The sequence below is a fragment of the Mirounga angustirostris genome, unplaced genomic scaffold, assembly GCF_029215605.1.
Source record: "Mirounga angustirostris isolate CCGP_5_RB_7025 unplaced genomic scaffold, mMirAng1.0.hap1 SCAF_6, whole genome shotgun sequence".
Lineage (NCBI taxonomy): Eukaryota > Metazoa > Chordata > Mammalia > Carnivora > Phocidae > Mirounga > Mirounga angustirostris.
In genome coordinates this window covers 43,106,581-43,121,428 of record NW_026991714.1, presented here as the reverse complement: position 1 = coordinate 43,121,428, position 14,848 = coordinate 43,106,581, and the positions used below count along the sequence as shown (strand labels likewise).

The 14,848-nt window shown below is 52.5% G+C and overlaps 1 protein-coding gene across 2 annotated transcripts; it reads left to right on the top strand.

The window, feature by feature from the left end:
- The first annotated feature begins 8,296 nt into the window (after positions 1–8,296).
- RGS16 (regulator of G protein signaling 16) lies at positions 8,297–14,302 on the top strand. Of its 2 annotated transcripts, none has more exons than XM_045877264.3 (5): positions 8,297–8,694; positions 9,613–9,723; positions 10,495–10,556; positions 10,842–11,008; positions 12,407–14,302. In XM_045877264.3, exons 1-5 carry the CDS (start codon positions 8,651–8,653, stop codon positions 12,626–12,628), a joined length of 606 nt encoding a protein of 201 aa, XP_045733220.1. In that variant the 5' UTR covers positions 8,297–8,650; the 3' UTR covers positions 12,629–14,302. The 2 variants fall into 2 exon arrangements, with proteins under 2 accessions (XP_045733220.1, XP_045733218.1); XM_045877262.3 differs by having other exon boundaries at positions 8,320–8,694; positions 10,492–10,556.
- The last annotated feature ends 546 nt before the right edge of the window (positions 14,303–14,848 follow it).

Here is a 14,848-nt window from a genome sequence, read left to right as displayed (position 1 = left end):
CTCGGGGGGCTGGAGTATGGTAACTTCCTGTTCCTATGGCTTATTGCTCCTTCAGCTCAGCCTTACAGGAGAGGACACTCATTCATGCAAATAAACAGTTATTGAGTGCCTACTGTGTGCAGCTGCTGTGGGTTTGCAGGTTCACAATCTATGTAAGAGAAAGTTGCTAGACACAAAATTAAAGGAAAATGTAGTAAAGTGCTGTATTGTTGCAAACACAGAGTGTTATGGGAATAGAGAGAAAGGGGTGATTCATTTTGTCAGAGGCAATGAGGAAACTATCAGGGATGAGGTCATTTTTTCCCCTCCAACTTATAACTGAATGTTTTCAAGCATATGGAAGAATTAAAAGATGATTACAGTCACCATTCAGATTCAACCACGGTTTACCATATTGTCTTTCTCTCTCTTGATACACAGATCAGTGGACACAGACACATAGATAGGTAGACATTTATGTAGGCATATAGCTGAATCATTTGACAGTAAGTGGTAGGTGTCATGACCACACTCCCAAGCATTTCAGCACGCATCTTCGAAGAATAAGGACGTTCACAGAGGTGAATTTTGAGTTGGGTCTTGCCAGATAATTAGGAGTTTGTCAGACGAAAGAGGAGGGTCATTCCAGGTCTCAATGACAATGCAAGCAAAAGCAAGTGGGCGAGCAACATGGAGTATTTGGTGGAAAGGTAGAGGGTGACCAGAGCTGAAGGGGTAGGGGAGCTGGTAGAAGAGGAGGTTGGAGCAACTGATGGGAACCAGACTGTGGAGGAACTGGAATGTCCTGATAAGGAGTTTCAGGGTGACCCTGGGGAAGGTGGGAGACACTGAAGGCTTTGAAAGAGAGAGATGCCATGCTCTGGTTTGTCTTTATCTGGCACCAGAGTAGATGGAATGGGTAGGATGATTAGCATACGAGAGGGTTAACATACAAAGGTTGTGAAGATGGAGGAAGATTCCAGAGATCAGATCCGAGTAGATAGGATTTGGAGGCTGACTGGAGTTAGGAGGGATGGAAGGGAGGGTCACTGATGGCGAGTGAGATCTCTTTCAAAGGCAGGTGAATAGATGCTTTATTGCCATTAATTAACGTCATTAATCTAGTCAAATGCGGCGGCATGTACATAATACTGAATCCGTTTTGGACAAGTTAAGTATGAAGGCACCTAACTTGCCTTAAACTCTAGCAGGGGCCAGAGAGATAGGTTTGGTGGTCATCAGCCTATAGACATGGTTACAATAACAACTTACTCTGGAAGAGGCCGTCATACAAAAAGAGAGGCGGGTCAAGGCCACAGCCTGAGCATGGCCTGTACTGGATGGACAGACAGAAGGCGAGAGGAGCGGCCACTGAGGTGGGAGATGAGCCTCTGTGGCAGCCCCTGGGGCAGGCTCACAGTGAGCATTATATGAGCTCGTATGTGTGAGATTCCAAACTCCAGGTGAGGACTCGGTAGTTGCTGAGTAAGTGAAGAACCATTTCTAGATTGGAGGGAGGTTCTAGATGAACAGCATGGCCCCAGGGTCAAAAGCTGCTGGGGGTCCCAAGGCTGGCCCTCTCTAAACTGAGTCTTGGAAGCAGAACGTTCTTTTCCTGTGCCTCCTCTACCCTTCCCGAGAAGTGAAGACCAGATTGACCTGTAAGAGAAGATAGAACTTCATCTCTCGAATCCTCTTGGAGCTGGAGAAATGAGCGTTTGAAACCCAGAGCAGGAAAGAGCTTTCTTTCTTTTTTTTTTTTTTTTTAAAGATTTTATTTATTTATTTGAGAGAGAGAGAATGAGAGACAGAGAGCATGAGAGGGAGGAGGGTCAGAGGGAGAAGCAGACTCCCTGCCGGGCAGGGAGCCCGATGCGGGACTCGATCCCGGGACTCCAGGATCATGACCTGAGCCGAAGGCAGTCGCTTAACCAACTGAGCCACCCAGGCTCCCAGGAAAGAGCTTTCTGGAACTCTGGAGGAGGCGGGGGCGATGTGTGGAGTGAGTGGCTAATGAACGGGTGCTGGAGTCAGATGACCCCATACGAGGTCATTGTTCTGCCTTCTGTTCCTTCCTCAACCTCTCAGTGCCTCAGTTTCCCCATCTGTAAAACAACAGCAGGAGAGTAGCATCTCCAGAGGTTAGTGCGAGGATTAAACGAGATGAAGACCAGAATCACCACAAATGCAGAGCACAGAAAATGCTCACTAAGGGCTAGCCACGATCACTGTTTCTCCTGCAGCCTGGGGGTTCGGCAAGCCTGGGGGTTCGGCAAGCCCGGGGATTTGGATCCGGCAGGTTCCCCTGCGGCCACACCTGGCGCAGCACAGCCAGACAGCTGGTGCAGAAGGAGGGGCTCGGGCAGGCTCAGTCACCCAGCTCGCCGCGTGTCTCCCCGTGCTCAGATGTGTGGGGCCCGTTAGGGAGAGCTCATTTCTTTCTCTGCAAAACATCACGCACCCCCCACTGTGCTCTTCCCTCTGTCCACCTGGGCCTGTTTCTAGGACAGCTGCTGTGTCAGGGGCTGATGGCCCGGGAGCCTGTGAAAGGACCACCTGTTCCCACTGCCCCCCCTGCCCCCTCCCCGCCCGCCCCAACCGTGCCAGCCCCAGCCTCTGACTGCTCACACAGCACAGCACGTTTCTCGCTCTGCTCAGGTGTTGCGGGCACATTGTGACAGCGGGCACATTGCTGCTCCTTGAACCTCCTCTGCTTCCTACAAAACTGCTTCTCCTCTGTTTCCCTGCATCAGCCCACCGCACCCTCACCCCCCTCTCTCTACGGACATGGGGGAGCATGGGAGGTGACTCAAAGGAGGGAGAGAGGCTGCACGGAGGGCAGGTCCCTAACTCCCAGGAGACGGCAAAAACCCTCCTAGAGCTCCGACCTATCATCTCTGCACGTGCCAGTGCTGTTCACATGTTGGGTTTGCTGTTCCATGGGCCTCATATCTCATCTGCAGCTTACGCAAGCACCCAGAAATCCCTAACTAGGGCAGTGTGGAGACAGGGCCTGAAGTAGCACCAGCGTCCGCTGCTCAGAAGCAAGAGGACAGGCCTAGAGTAGCCGGGGGTTGGAACCTGCTAGACAGAACTGGGGTTCCGATCCTAGCACCTCCACTTACTGGGTATGTCACTTTGGTTGGATTACGTACCCATGGCTGTCCAGTTCGCCGTCTGTAGTGGTGTCTATACGGCACTGAGCTCAGCGTTAGATCGCATTGAGGCCTACAAATGGCAGTTACCCTTCCTCCTTAGATGGGGTTTCGAGCAGGCCAGGTGTCAGCCAAGCAGCTGAAGTCTGTTCTTACTGGGTCCAGCCCCCAGCTTCTTCCCAGCACATGCCTCTCCGAAATGCCTATGAGAGGGGGCGAGGGGGCCCAAGTGTGTCGGGGTTTTCCTTGCTCGAGACCCTCAGACAAGTAGGATGACGTGGCACAGATTCCAACTTAAGCTGGGCTCTGGAACCCTTCATGCCTGTCAGACCCTTCCCTGACTTAGTGCCGGTTTGCCTGCCCTGGGGGACTCCAGAAGCCACCGGGGGAGGCACACCTGGGAGGTGGGTAGTCATGTTTCACTGCGTAATCCGGCCTGTCTGTGACCCGTTTCCAGGAAGTTGTCTGGTTGAAGTTCGGCCAAGAATGTCTGTGATCCCCAAGATCCTGGAAAGCTGGGTTGACAATGACCCCGAAGACATCCACTGCATCTAGAGTGGGATGCATTTCCTTTATTCCTCATTCACCATCCCCCATGCTGTGCGGGACACTGGGCTGGGCACCAAGATTCAGGGGGCCAGGCCTCCCTAAGGCCAGTTTAGATCTGCCCACACGAGCACCCATATCTCAAAGGTGGCTTTCCAACCACGGAGAGCACATTGTGAGTCTCTGGAATCAGGGATCATCTGATGTGCTGAGGTTTCCTGAGAAAGGAGGGGGGTGGGTTGGGGCTGAAATTGATGCAGTTGAGAGTTCCCTCTGTGGGGGTCTTTCAGTCCCCTGCCCTACACACACACACTCACACACACAGTTTGAGAGTAAAACAATGCTTCATCCTCACCTATTCTGTATCCCTGTCCCCCGTGAAGCAACAATTAGGCTGTTGGCAGAGTCTTCCCAGAGAGCAGTGTGCCTTCTCTTTATTCACATCAAGCACAGGTGGTTGTCCTGGTTGAGGAATGTGACAGAGTGAGTTGGTCAGAATTCCCCTTTCCTCCCCAACTAGGGGGTGGCATCTATTAGATCCCGCCCCCGCCCCCCAGTACTTGTTTCCTGCCTGGAAAGAGGCACAGTCCAGCACATAGCACCTGCCCGACTTTCCAGTTCTGGAATCCTAAGGTCCTCACTCCTCAGCCTGGGAAGGATCAGGGAGTTGGAATTGTAAACGTCACCTTTCAGTGATATGCAAATCCCAGAGCTCCCTTTTTTCCCCTCTGATCTTTCTTCCTAAGTGGTTCCTCAGGGCCTTGAAGAATTATTAAATGAGAAAAATTCACATTGTGATAACTGTGTTTCTATGTCTCCAGGAGTAGAAGTGAAATGCTCTCAGGAATATGACATTCGTGACAAAAGTGAACAAAGGGATGAGGAGGGAGGGTGAGAAAGGGGAAGACATTTAGAAACCCAGGGTTCTTGAGTACTTCTCCTATTTTGCAGTCTTAGGATGAGACAGGGCTCATTTATTGCCATTAATTTAGTTGGCACTTTAGGGACTGCATCAAAATGATGGCAGGAGCATTTGTAGGTGAGAGCGGAGGCAGCAAGGGATGAGTGTGCATATAGGCCGGGGACAGGCCTGCTGTGGGGAGGACGCCAGGCGCTGGCAATCAGGGAGAATTGTTGTTGTTCTACCAAACAGTGACATCCACTTGTGCATCCTACATGCCTGAGAGCCTCTGCTGTATATAGGGAATTTCTAAACCTTTCTGCACCGCCAGACTACAACTGGCTTTTCCTAGCTATTTCTCCCACGTGGAGCATGCTCCTTCCTACATGTCCGGCATGTTCTGACTGTATTCCATCCTGCTCAAACCTCACTCCCTCCTCTTTCAATACTGCAGACCCTCCCAGATCTCTCCTCTTTCTGGACTTCTGTTGCAACTCCTGTCAACAACTTCCTTTCACCTCTCCTTCCCCGCTGTGCTAGTTCCGTTTCCTCCGCGAGGAGGAAATAGAAGGTCATTAAACTCAGCGAAGAGCCTAAAAGCTGTGTGATTTCCCCACCGGCTAGGGAACATAATAAATTCTTAATAAATTCTTATCAGTGGATCGATGACTGAATGGGGAACATCCAGACCCCTGTGAGGACCATCTGTGCCAAATCAGAAGTCAAGAAAGTGTATCCATTTCCCCTGACCCTTTTCAGGAGATAAAGGTCTTCTGTGGCCTTCCGCTGGGGGGAGAGCACGGTGCTGGGGATGGGGAGGGCAGAGAGGCAGAAGCCGCTGGAGGGCCGTGTGGCTGGGATGTCGTGGAACGGTTAATCCTGATCCCAGATGACCCAGGCTGCGGAGCTGTGTCCCCACACCCTCCATGACAGACAGCACAGCTGTGCGGCGAGTGCTGGGCGAAAAACGAGGTCAGGTTCATGTCAAAACCAGTGCGGTTCACAGGTGGGCTCCATTTGCGGGATGTACAGCAACTGTCGAGTCATCACTGAAATTGCAGACGTGAACCAGCCTACCTGCTGGGAAGAGAATTTGGGATACATTGTGAACTTCAAAAAGTTTCTGCCTGGAAACTGAAGAGGTAACCATGGCAACTGGGAAGGCAGGTTGAACTCAGAAAGGGCCCTTCCTCTTGAGCCCTGAGCTTTGTGCTCTTGGATTGGATGTGCCAGACTGTGAGCATCGCTTTGTCTCTCTTGCCTCTTTTGCTTTCTTTGTCGAGTGGGAGAGAGCACCAGCTCAGGAATCTGGAGAGCTGGCCACGATTCAGCTGTTTTCTGATCCAGGGCACTTCAGAGAGGGCACCTTAGGCACTGGCTGTTTTGTTGTCGCAAAATGGAAATTAAAAGGCTCCTCTGGCCTATTCACAGGGATGCAGATGGGACAGGAAGGTTTAGGGAGATTCTGTGCATAATCACGATTATTATTGTTATGTGCCTATGTCTGGGCTGATTCCAACATGGTGCTCCTGAGGGCAAGACTGGGCATTCGATTCATCCATAGACTTGTTTTCGTCGCTTGAAGAGAAGCTGTCCCAGACACCACAGCTGAATAATACAATCATGCCCTGGAGCCTGAGCAGCATGGGTGAAAGAGCAGGCCTCACCTCAGCCGACCAGCTCCTCTACAGAAGTCCTGCTGATGGGCCGCATGGGCTGCTGCCTCGTGTGGACGGAGGCTTATGCTGAGAAAGAGACGTTCAAAAGGCATCCTTCCATTGCCTGGCTGCACACCACAACCCTTACCCCTCTCCCTGCCCCACGCCAACGCAGTCCTGCACTTGAGAGAAAGGAAGAACCGGAGATGGGGGGGATGCTGACATCTGGGATGATGCTGCCAGTGTGTGAGCTGTTCAGCACCTGCCCCTGTTTACTAACCCACTGGGAGGCTGGGGAAGGATTGGACTCTACTCTTCAGAGCGCATTATGTTTTGACTAACTGGGTCATCTTCTGCAGGCCCTGGCTTACCCAGAGACTCTCCTTTGACAGATGACCCCACATGTTGCTCTGATTTGGGCCTCTTTTGCTCAACTACTATCTCCAGGCCTTCCTGTCCCCTCCCCCTTTGTGGTTTCAACCTTTCCTTCCCCAACCAGGTTTTCTGGGCTGTCTCACTCACCTCTCTCAGCTGGGGACCTCTTCTCCTCTTACCTCTCTCTCTTCTGACCCTTTATTTCCAGGCCTTGCTGAAGAACAGCAACTCCTAGATGCCCCTCATGAAATAAAAACCTAAATCCCAAGACACACAAAAAACTTACTACTTTTCCTTATTGTCTAGCAATTCCTGTGTCCCTAGTAAATAAATCTGAGAACTAACATTTATTGAGTGCTAACTATGTGTTCAGCACTGATCTAAGCACCTTGTTGGGGGTGCTATGGTACACCACCAAGATCCCCTGTTTGGGACCTCGGCCCTCATTCTCCACCCTATTGTCTGCTGTAGGCTGCCAGCACAGTCCCTCTGGCCTTAACAGAGGGGGTTGCCTTGCTTAAGATTAAGCCACGTTCTTGGAGCAATCACATCCAATGAATGGTCAGTGTGGTACAAAGGCCCTGGGGCCAACTGTGGTCTCTGTTGCAGCAACCTGGCATTTAACTCCTTCCTCTCAGCAACCCTGTTTCCCTCAATCCCTCTCTGGTCTGAGAACTTTCCCTAGCAAGGCTCTGCTTCAGGGGAACTGTGTTTCCTGTCTCCTGGGGAACGCAAACTGAGAACTGACCTAATCCTCACATCTTTATGAAATAGGTGTATCATATTTTCATCTTAGAGAAAAGGAAACTGAGGCACAGAAAGGTTAAGAAGCTTGCCCAAGGTCTCCTATCAGTAAGTGGTGGAGCCATGATTCGAAACCTGGAAATCCAGCTCTGGATTCCACACTCTAAACCTCACACGCAGCCTCATTAATAGCAATCCCAAGGGCAACTGAGGGGTCACGGTGGGAGGCGAAGGGTGCTGTAGGGCCTTTATGGGAGGGTGAGGAGAGAGGGAGGGTACTTCTTACCTTGACCTTAGAGATAAGGACACTGAACTAGCTGCTGCTTAAACCCAGGATCATTCATCACTTTACAGAGGTGTGGGGATTCTAATTTTGGCCGGGAGGGCAGTGGAAAAAGCGTGGTAAATTCGTATTTGAATTCTGGCGTAACACTGTGTAACGCTGAGCAAATTAATTAACCTGACACTTAGTAAAAATGCCTGGCGCACAGATGCTCAATAAAGAGTCCCGCCCCGCCCCGCCCCCACCCCACCCCGGGCCATTTGTCTGCTAATTCCAACCCCCTGATCCTGGGTAAGTCTCTTTAACTTTCTGACTCAGTTTCTTCATCTCTGAAACGGAGGAGAGGAGATGAGATGAGGAGCTGCGGTAAAGGGCTTACTACTTAGCCCCAGAAGCATTCGGGTAGGAGCACAATAAATGGTAGTAATCAGTATAATCAACACGTTGCCTTGCGCGGCTTGCACCCCTTGCTCCCGTCCGTGAGGACCGAGCAGGTTCAGGCGCAGGCAGTGAGTGGTCCGCACGGTGTGTACCTCCCCAACGCGTCACCCCCGACGCAAATCCGCCCGCTACCGCTGAGTTGGTTTTCTGATTTTACTAGAGGCCGACGGGTTTTTTCCTCCTAAACTGAGTGGGCGCTTCTCGGGCCGTGTGACTTCCCGCCGCTTCTCCTTCCGCACCCGGAGCAGCCCGGAGGGGAGGGCAGCCGCGTACGCCCGGCGGTGTGCAAGTTGCGGGCGCCCCGCCCCGTCGAGCTCCCGGGCCCCGCCTCCACCTTAGCCGCGCGCCGTCCCGCTCTCCGATTGGTCGGCGGCGCTCAGCCCCGCCCCGCTCCCTCCGAGGGAATAAAAGACGAGGTAGCCGCGAGTCCGCGCGTGCAGCCTGATCAAGCTAAAGCTCCTTGAGTAGTGCCGGCCGCCGCCCCTGCCCCTCTGCCTCCTCACGTTCGCGGAGACCACTGGAGCCCGTCACCATCCTCCCCACGAAGTGCTGCCCTGAACCCGCAGCCATGTGCCGAACCCTGGCCACCTTCCCCACCACCTGCCTGGAGAGGTAAGAGGAGCTTGTCCCTGGATCTTGCCCGCTGCCCGCTGGAAGAAGTCCAAGCCTCCCCCCCGCCCCCAATCCTTAGGTTGTGGAGCGGCAGGCTTGGGGACCGGGCGGCGGGAGAATGGGACTCTAGTGACTCGAGTGGAGAGGTGGAAGTCACCTGGGTTCCACCTTTTCAGATGCTTCCCTTAGAGTCCCAGAAGGGAGAAGGAAGAACCACGGGAAGCAGAGGAACCCCTGCTTACTGTCATTCCCCATCCTCTGACAAATGGCAGTCCTCAGCGGACCTGCCGAAGACCGGCTGCAGGAGGGGCACATTGGCATCAGCAGGCAGAACTCCCTTTTCTAGTTTCTTCAGCACTTGGTTTTCATTCTACAGCCCAGACCTAGGACCATGGCCTGCCCGGGCCCCGAGAAGGCAGAGAGGTGTTTTTTTGGGTCCACCAGTGAGGGATGTCCCCACTTCCCAGGGAGCTACTCAACCACCTCTAGTCCTTGCTGGAGCTCGTGGCTGGGAAGGAAAAAGTGGAGAAGGTGAAAGCAGGAATCAATTTCCACACAGTTCCAGAAATACTCACGATAAGCCTAGAGGGTGCTGAACTGCCTTCTGCTAATCAACAGGCACAAAGATAGATCGGCGTGACTTAAGTGGGAAAAAGCCCATGTGTGCTGTGCTCTAAACTCAGAAAGTGTAAGTCCTACTGAGGAACAGCTGAGACATTACTTTCTGGGCTGTTTCTGGCCTGGTGATATTAAGAGACAAGCAGAGTTTAAGCCCTGGGAACAGCAGAAGATTCCCAGGAACCCTTGAGGCTGGAATGAGGGTGACACCAGCCTAAACTCTTCTTCGGGACCCCATAAACCTTTGAGCCCCGGCTGAGCCAATGTAGGATCCTTATGTGTTCCTGCTTTGTCTTTCAGAGCCAAAGAGTTCAAGACACGGCTGGGGATCTTTCTTCACAAATCAGAGCTGGGCTCTGACACTGGGAGTGTTGGCAAGTTCGAGTGGAGCAGCAAACACAGCAAAGAGGGGTAAGTCCCACTAGCTGGCCTAGGGCCCTGGAGGGGAGGGAGCCAGATTTAGGAAAAGAGCCGTAAGAGAGAAAATACAAGGAGAAATTAGGACGCGCTAGGGTGGGCCGTGATGACCCCTTCCTGGAGATTTTAGTGAAGATTCCTGCTGGTCTGCTGTGGGTGACTAGGTAGCTGGCTCCAGGGCTCTGAGGCCACCAACAGCTGTGTGTATCAGGGTTGGAATGTCCAGTTACCAGCCTGTCCCACCTGGAGATGTCATCGTCTGTGCAACCAGGGCTAGGACAGGGTCTAAGAACACTTGAGGCTTTTCAGTCAATGACTCTTCTTCCATTAACATGCACTTTGCCTACGAGCCCTTTCATATTGAACATCAGGGGTGTGAGGAGCTGCTCTAGCGTCTGGGGTTATGGGTAGACTTAATCTCTATTCCCGAGGCCCTTATTGCCATGGGGGGAGTGTAGAAAACAAAGCTCAGAGTCAGAGGAACAGAAACAATTTTGGACAGTGAAGAGACCATCTTAGAGTTACTTACTGAGGGCCAGAAGGTTCCTGGCTCTGGTTTCTTATTACTGAACTTTCCTCTAGAAAAATACCTGTAGCCTCAACTAAGAGTTTGAGGAGGCAGCTCCAATAATCACCGAGCAAATCTTTGTGTGAATTATACAACTTCCATCAGAGTTCTGGCTAGGATTTATGCTATGCATTAGTGTGTTGGTTTTTTTTTTTTTTTTTAATTAAAATCTTGGCTTTTTTTTTTTTTTTTAGCAGAAATTTCTCAGAAGATGTGCTGGAGTGGAAAGAATCATTTGACTTGCTACTGAGCAGTAAAAGTGAGTAGGACCCTGTTGTGTCGGTCTGTGGATGGCACATGTGTCCCCATGTGCTTAGAGCCAGCCTGAGGGATGCTGAAAAGCGTGGGCAAAATAATAGTCGTAGTAATAATAATAATGATCCCCTAGTGTGCCAGGCTCTGTTCAGAATACAAAGGCAGGTCCTTGTTCAAGGAAATTACATCCTAAAAATAGAGCCATTAACTACAATTGCTGTCTTTCTCCTTTTATTCCCCCGCTGTCCTGCTGTCTGACCTGTCTCTCCCTCTCTTCCCTCAACCCCAGATGGAGTGGCCGCCTTCCACGCTTTCCTGAAGACGGAGTTCAGTGAGGAGAACCTGGAGTTCTGGCTGGCCTGTGAGGAGTTCAAGAAGCTCCGGTCAGCTACCAAGCTGGCCTCCCGGGCTCACAAGATCTTTGAGGAATTTATCTGCCGTGAAGCCCCCAAAGAGGTCAGAGCCTCAGCATGTTCTGGGGATCCTGCTGCTGTGCCTGCTCCTTCCCCACTGAGGATTGGGGCTGGGGGCTGTCCAGCAGGGGGAGGGTTGAGTTTAGAGAGTGATCTTCTTTGGCATGGGGCTGCATGGGCTTCTGGGGCCGGAGACTAGGAAACCCAGGCGCTCTGCTGCTCCTGGTGCCCTTACCCTCAGTCTCGCTGATGGGGCTAGAGGGCTTGGCAGGTGGTGTGGCTTCTGTTCATACCCACTTTTGCAAGCCAAGGCCTTTTTAGAGGCTCAAAACACACGAGTGTGGAGACAGGGCAACCTGGGGACCTTGTGTGACCCAGTTCAGTCCCCTGGCTGACCTGCCTCAGGCTGGCTGGTCCATGGGCGGTGAGGTTTTGCACCTGCCCTCAGGTCTCCGCGGCGGGCCACCAGCATTTGCTAAAGTGAGTGGGGCCACCTTGTGGAGAGAGACTAGTAATGCCTTGCTTTTGTATCCTACGCTGTATTGTATTTTCTGAGCACTTGAATTTTTTCCATGTTATTCCATAAAGATTTATTGAGCACCAATTACATGCAAGGCACGGTTATAGTCATTGGGGACATAGCAGGGACAAAAAGTCTCTACCCTAATGAGAGAAGATGACAATAACCGATTAAATGAGTAAATACATGTCAGGGAATGGTGCGTATTCTGATCCAAGCAAAGCAGGTTTTGAAAGGGAGCACCGGAGTATTGGGTGGGTGGACTTGAAGTCTTTTTGCTTTACAAAGGGAAGTGAGGGGTGGTCTGTCCCATAAGGTGACAGATGAACACTTCCCTCCCGTCTAAACATTCCAACACAGGAAATGGCAAGTGCAAACCCAGCAGGGAGTGGGCCCGAGTGGAGCACGGAGAGTGAGGGAGGCAGACTAGGAGAGGAGGTCGGACCAGTGAGTGGCAGGGCGCCAGATGTGGGCCCAGCACGTGCGCTGGCTTTTCCTTTGAGTGACATGGGAGGACGACCCTACTGCTGGCAAACTGACTTGAGTTTTCAAAGGCTCACTCTAGCCGCTGGCTGGAGAACAGACCACAGGAGTGAGGGTTGAGGAGAGAGAGAGCAGTTAGCAGGCTCTGGCACTAACCTGAGGAGAGAGGTGATGGCGATCTGAACCAGGACTGTCCCAAGGCAGAGATGAAAAGGCATTAGATTTGTATGCTTGATAACTTTTGGAGGGCAGACCCTGGGTCTGATGCGCAAACAGGCCCAGAGTTGAAAAGCCAGTTAATGGTCAACTCAGGAGACCCCAGGTTCCTAGTTCAGAATCCTGCCAGTCAGCCCTCTCCCCCACCACCCCCCCCGGCCTGCTGGACCCCTTGCCTGGCCCACCCTCCCCTCACCCATGTGCTTGCCTTCCTTCCCACAGGTGAACATAGACCACGAGACCAGGGAGCTGACCAGGATGAACCTGCAGGCTGTCACGGCCACATGCTTCGACGTGGCTCAGGGGAAGACTCGCACCCTGATGGAGAAGGACTCCTATCCACGCTTCCTGAAGTCCCCTGCTTACCGGGACCTGGCAGCCCAAGCCTCGGCCACCTCTGCCTCTCCAGCCAGCTGCGGCCCCGCAGAGCCCTTGCACACTTGAGCCTCATGGCAGTGAGGGAGCCAGCCGGGAGGAGAGGTGGGGTCACCCATCCCTGGGGCAGATTCTACCAAGCAAGCGCGAGAGGACAGTGAAGGAAGACGCCCATCTGGTAGCCTGTTTTGGAAGCCCCCTCTCCTCCAGATACTGTGGGACTGGATTCCATGCATGAGAGGGTCCCCCCCCACCTCCCCTTCCAGGACCGGCACATATGGGCCGAAGGGGAAGGTTGTGTGGGGCTCTCCGGGGAAAGGGAAGGTGGCGAAGGAGTTACTGTTGGCTCTTACCGTTTTCCACGGGGCAAGAAACATTCCGGGGTGGTTTGGGAAACACAGATAAAGGAAACTTGAAAATGAGACAGAGCAAGACAACCAGATCAGCTCTTCTGCCTGGTGAGGAGCTGGCTCAGATGGCGTCCTGTTTCCCTAGTTCCCAGGCTGTCAGGCCCAGAAGGGAGCTGTGGATGCGGTGCCTTCCCACTCTGTCCTCCTCACCTGCCCCTGGGCTGCCCAGGGCCCCCTTAGCTTGCACTTCTTCCCATTCCTGTGCCCGGCCTCACGGTCTTCTCAAGGCCAGAGAACCAATTTGACCCTTGCCCAAAATGAGATTTCTTTTTTATACCCCAAAAGCTGGCCTTGGGAGCCCCTTTCCCACATCAGTAGAGAGCCTGGAAAAGGGGCCATCTTGCTCCTGTGAAATTGATCTTGGTGCTCTTGGTGACCTTTGCAGGCGGTCCCCGAACCTGTGCTGGCAGCAAGGTCCACCTGTGGGCAGGGCCCGCGAGGGCCTGTTGCGGGGGTGTGCCCTCCCTCGGCCCCGGGCTGCCCTGGACCGTAGGGCCCATGAGGAGGAAGGTGTGGGGCCTCTCAATGAGTTCTTACGCTCTGCAGTGTGGAATGAGGGAGAAAAGGATCCTAAGACATCTCTTGGCAGTTCCCAAAAGTTCCGTTGAAATCAAGCCAGTATTTTTTGTGGGTGTGAGAACAAGGAAAAAGATGCCTAGAATGGAAGGGGAACCTTATGTTTCTTTCCTGTGGATGTGAGGTGCACTTACCGGAGTATGGGGAGAAGTTGGACCAGGGACCACGATGGCCCTTGGAAGACAGAAGCCGGGGGTGCAGCTGGAGAGAGAGGCTGCTTGGAAGAGCAGGACTGGGGGAAATCAGAACCTGCTTGTCACCTCAGGGCAACACCAAACACACATTTTTGTGTTGGGACTTTGGCACGAGCCCAGGCCCAGGAGGTGAATGAACCAGGCGGCCCCCTTCTGCCCCAAGAAAAGCAACATTGTTCTCTCTGCACTATGAGCTCCTCCAGGAGAAAATTATTTAAGTATAATGTGTTGTTGGTTTTGTGACCATTGTCATAGCATAGTATTTTTATTACTGTTGTGTTGTTGCTACTGTTATTTATTATTGTAATTTCAGTTTGCCTCTGCTGGAGAATCTCAGCAGGGGCTGGTCACCCAACTGTCTCCCTCTCCACCAGACTCTACCTCTGAATGTGCTGGGAACCTCTGAGCGCCTGTCAGGGGCTCCTCACCGTTTAAATATTTATTTATTGTTGACAATGGAGCTGGTTTCCTGGATAGGAATGATGTACTTTATCCTTGTTTCCCTGTTTCAGCATGTTATATTCTTGTAAAATAAAAATAAAACCCAAATATGAGATCCCGTCTGTAAGGGCTGTGTGGTCTGGCTGAGGGAGGGGAGGGGCCCCCCGCCCTCCCCTCCCCGGGCGATCCCTCCCCGCGCATGGGACAGCTCTTGGGTCCCGGGCAGAGGCCCAAGTGAAAGACCCATGTCTGCCTGGTGACTGGCAGGGTTGATGAAAAGGGGATATGTGCTGAGGGTGGTCACCAAGATTGGTAACTTCCTGTAGCCGATGATGGCCCCAACTTGCGTCGGACTGTTGTGTCCATGGGACCCAGTCCGCCTGCTGTCATCAGAGAGCCCATGTCCTTCGCCCAGAGTGAACCATTCCCAACTTGGCCTCTCACAACACAAGGGGAGGCTCCCCTTGGTCCAGTAGCCACAGGTGATCAGTTAGACGGTGGCTTTCGGGGCATATTCACTTTTGCCCATTTTTAATTTGCATTAGAATTTCATATAAATTCCAAGCATTAGTATTTTGCAAATAATTTCATAGAAGTCTCTGAGATGAGCTATGGGAAGCCACTCTGTATGTGAGGCTGCTCTATTCCATGGGCTGAGGGAGCAAGAG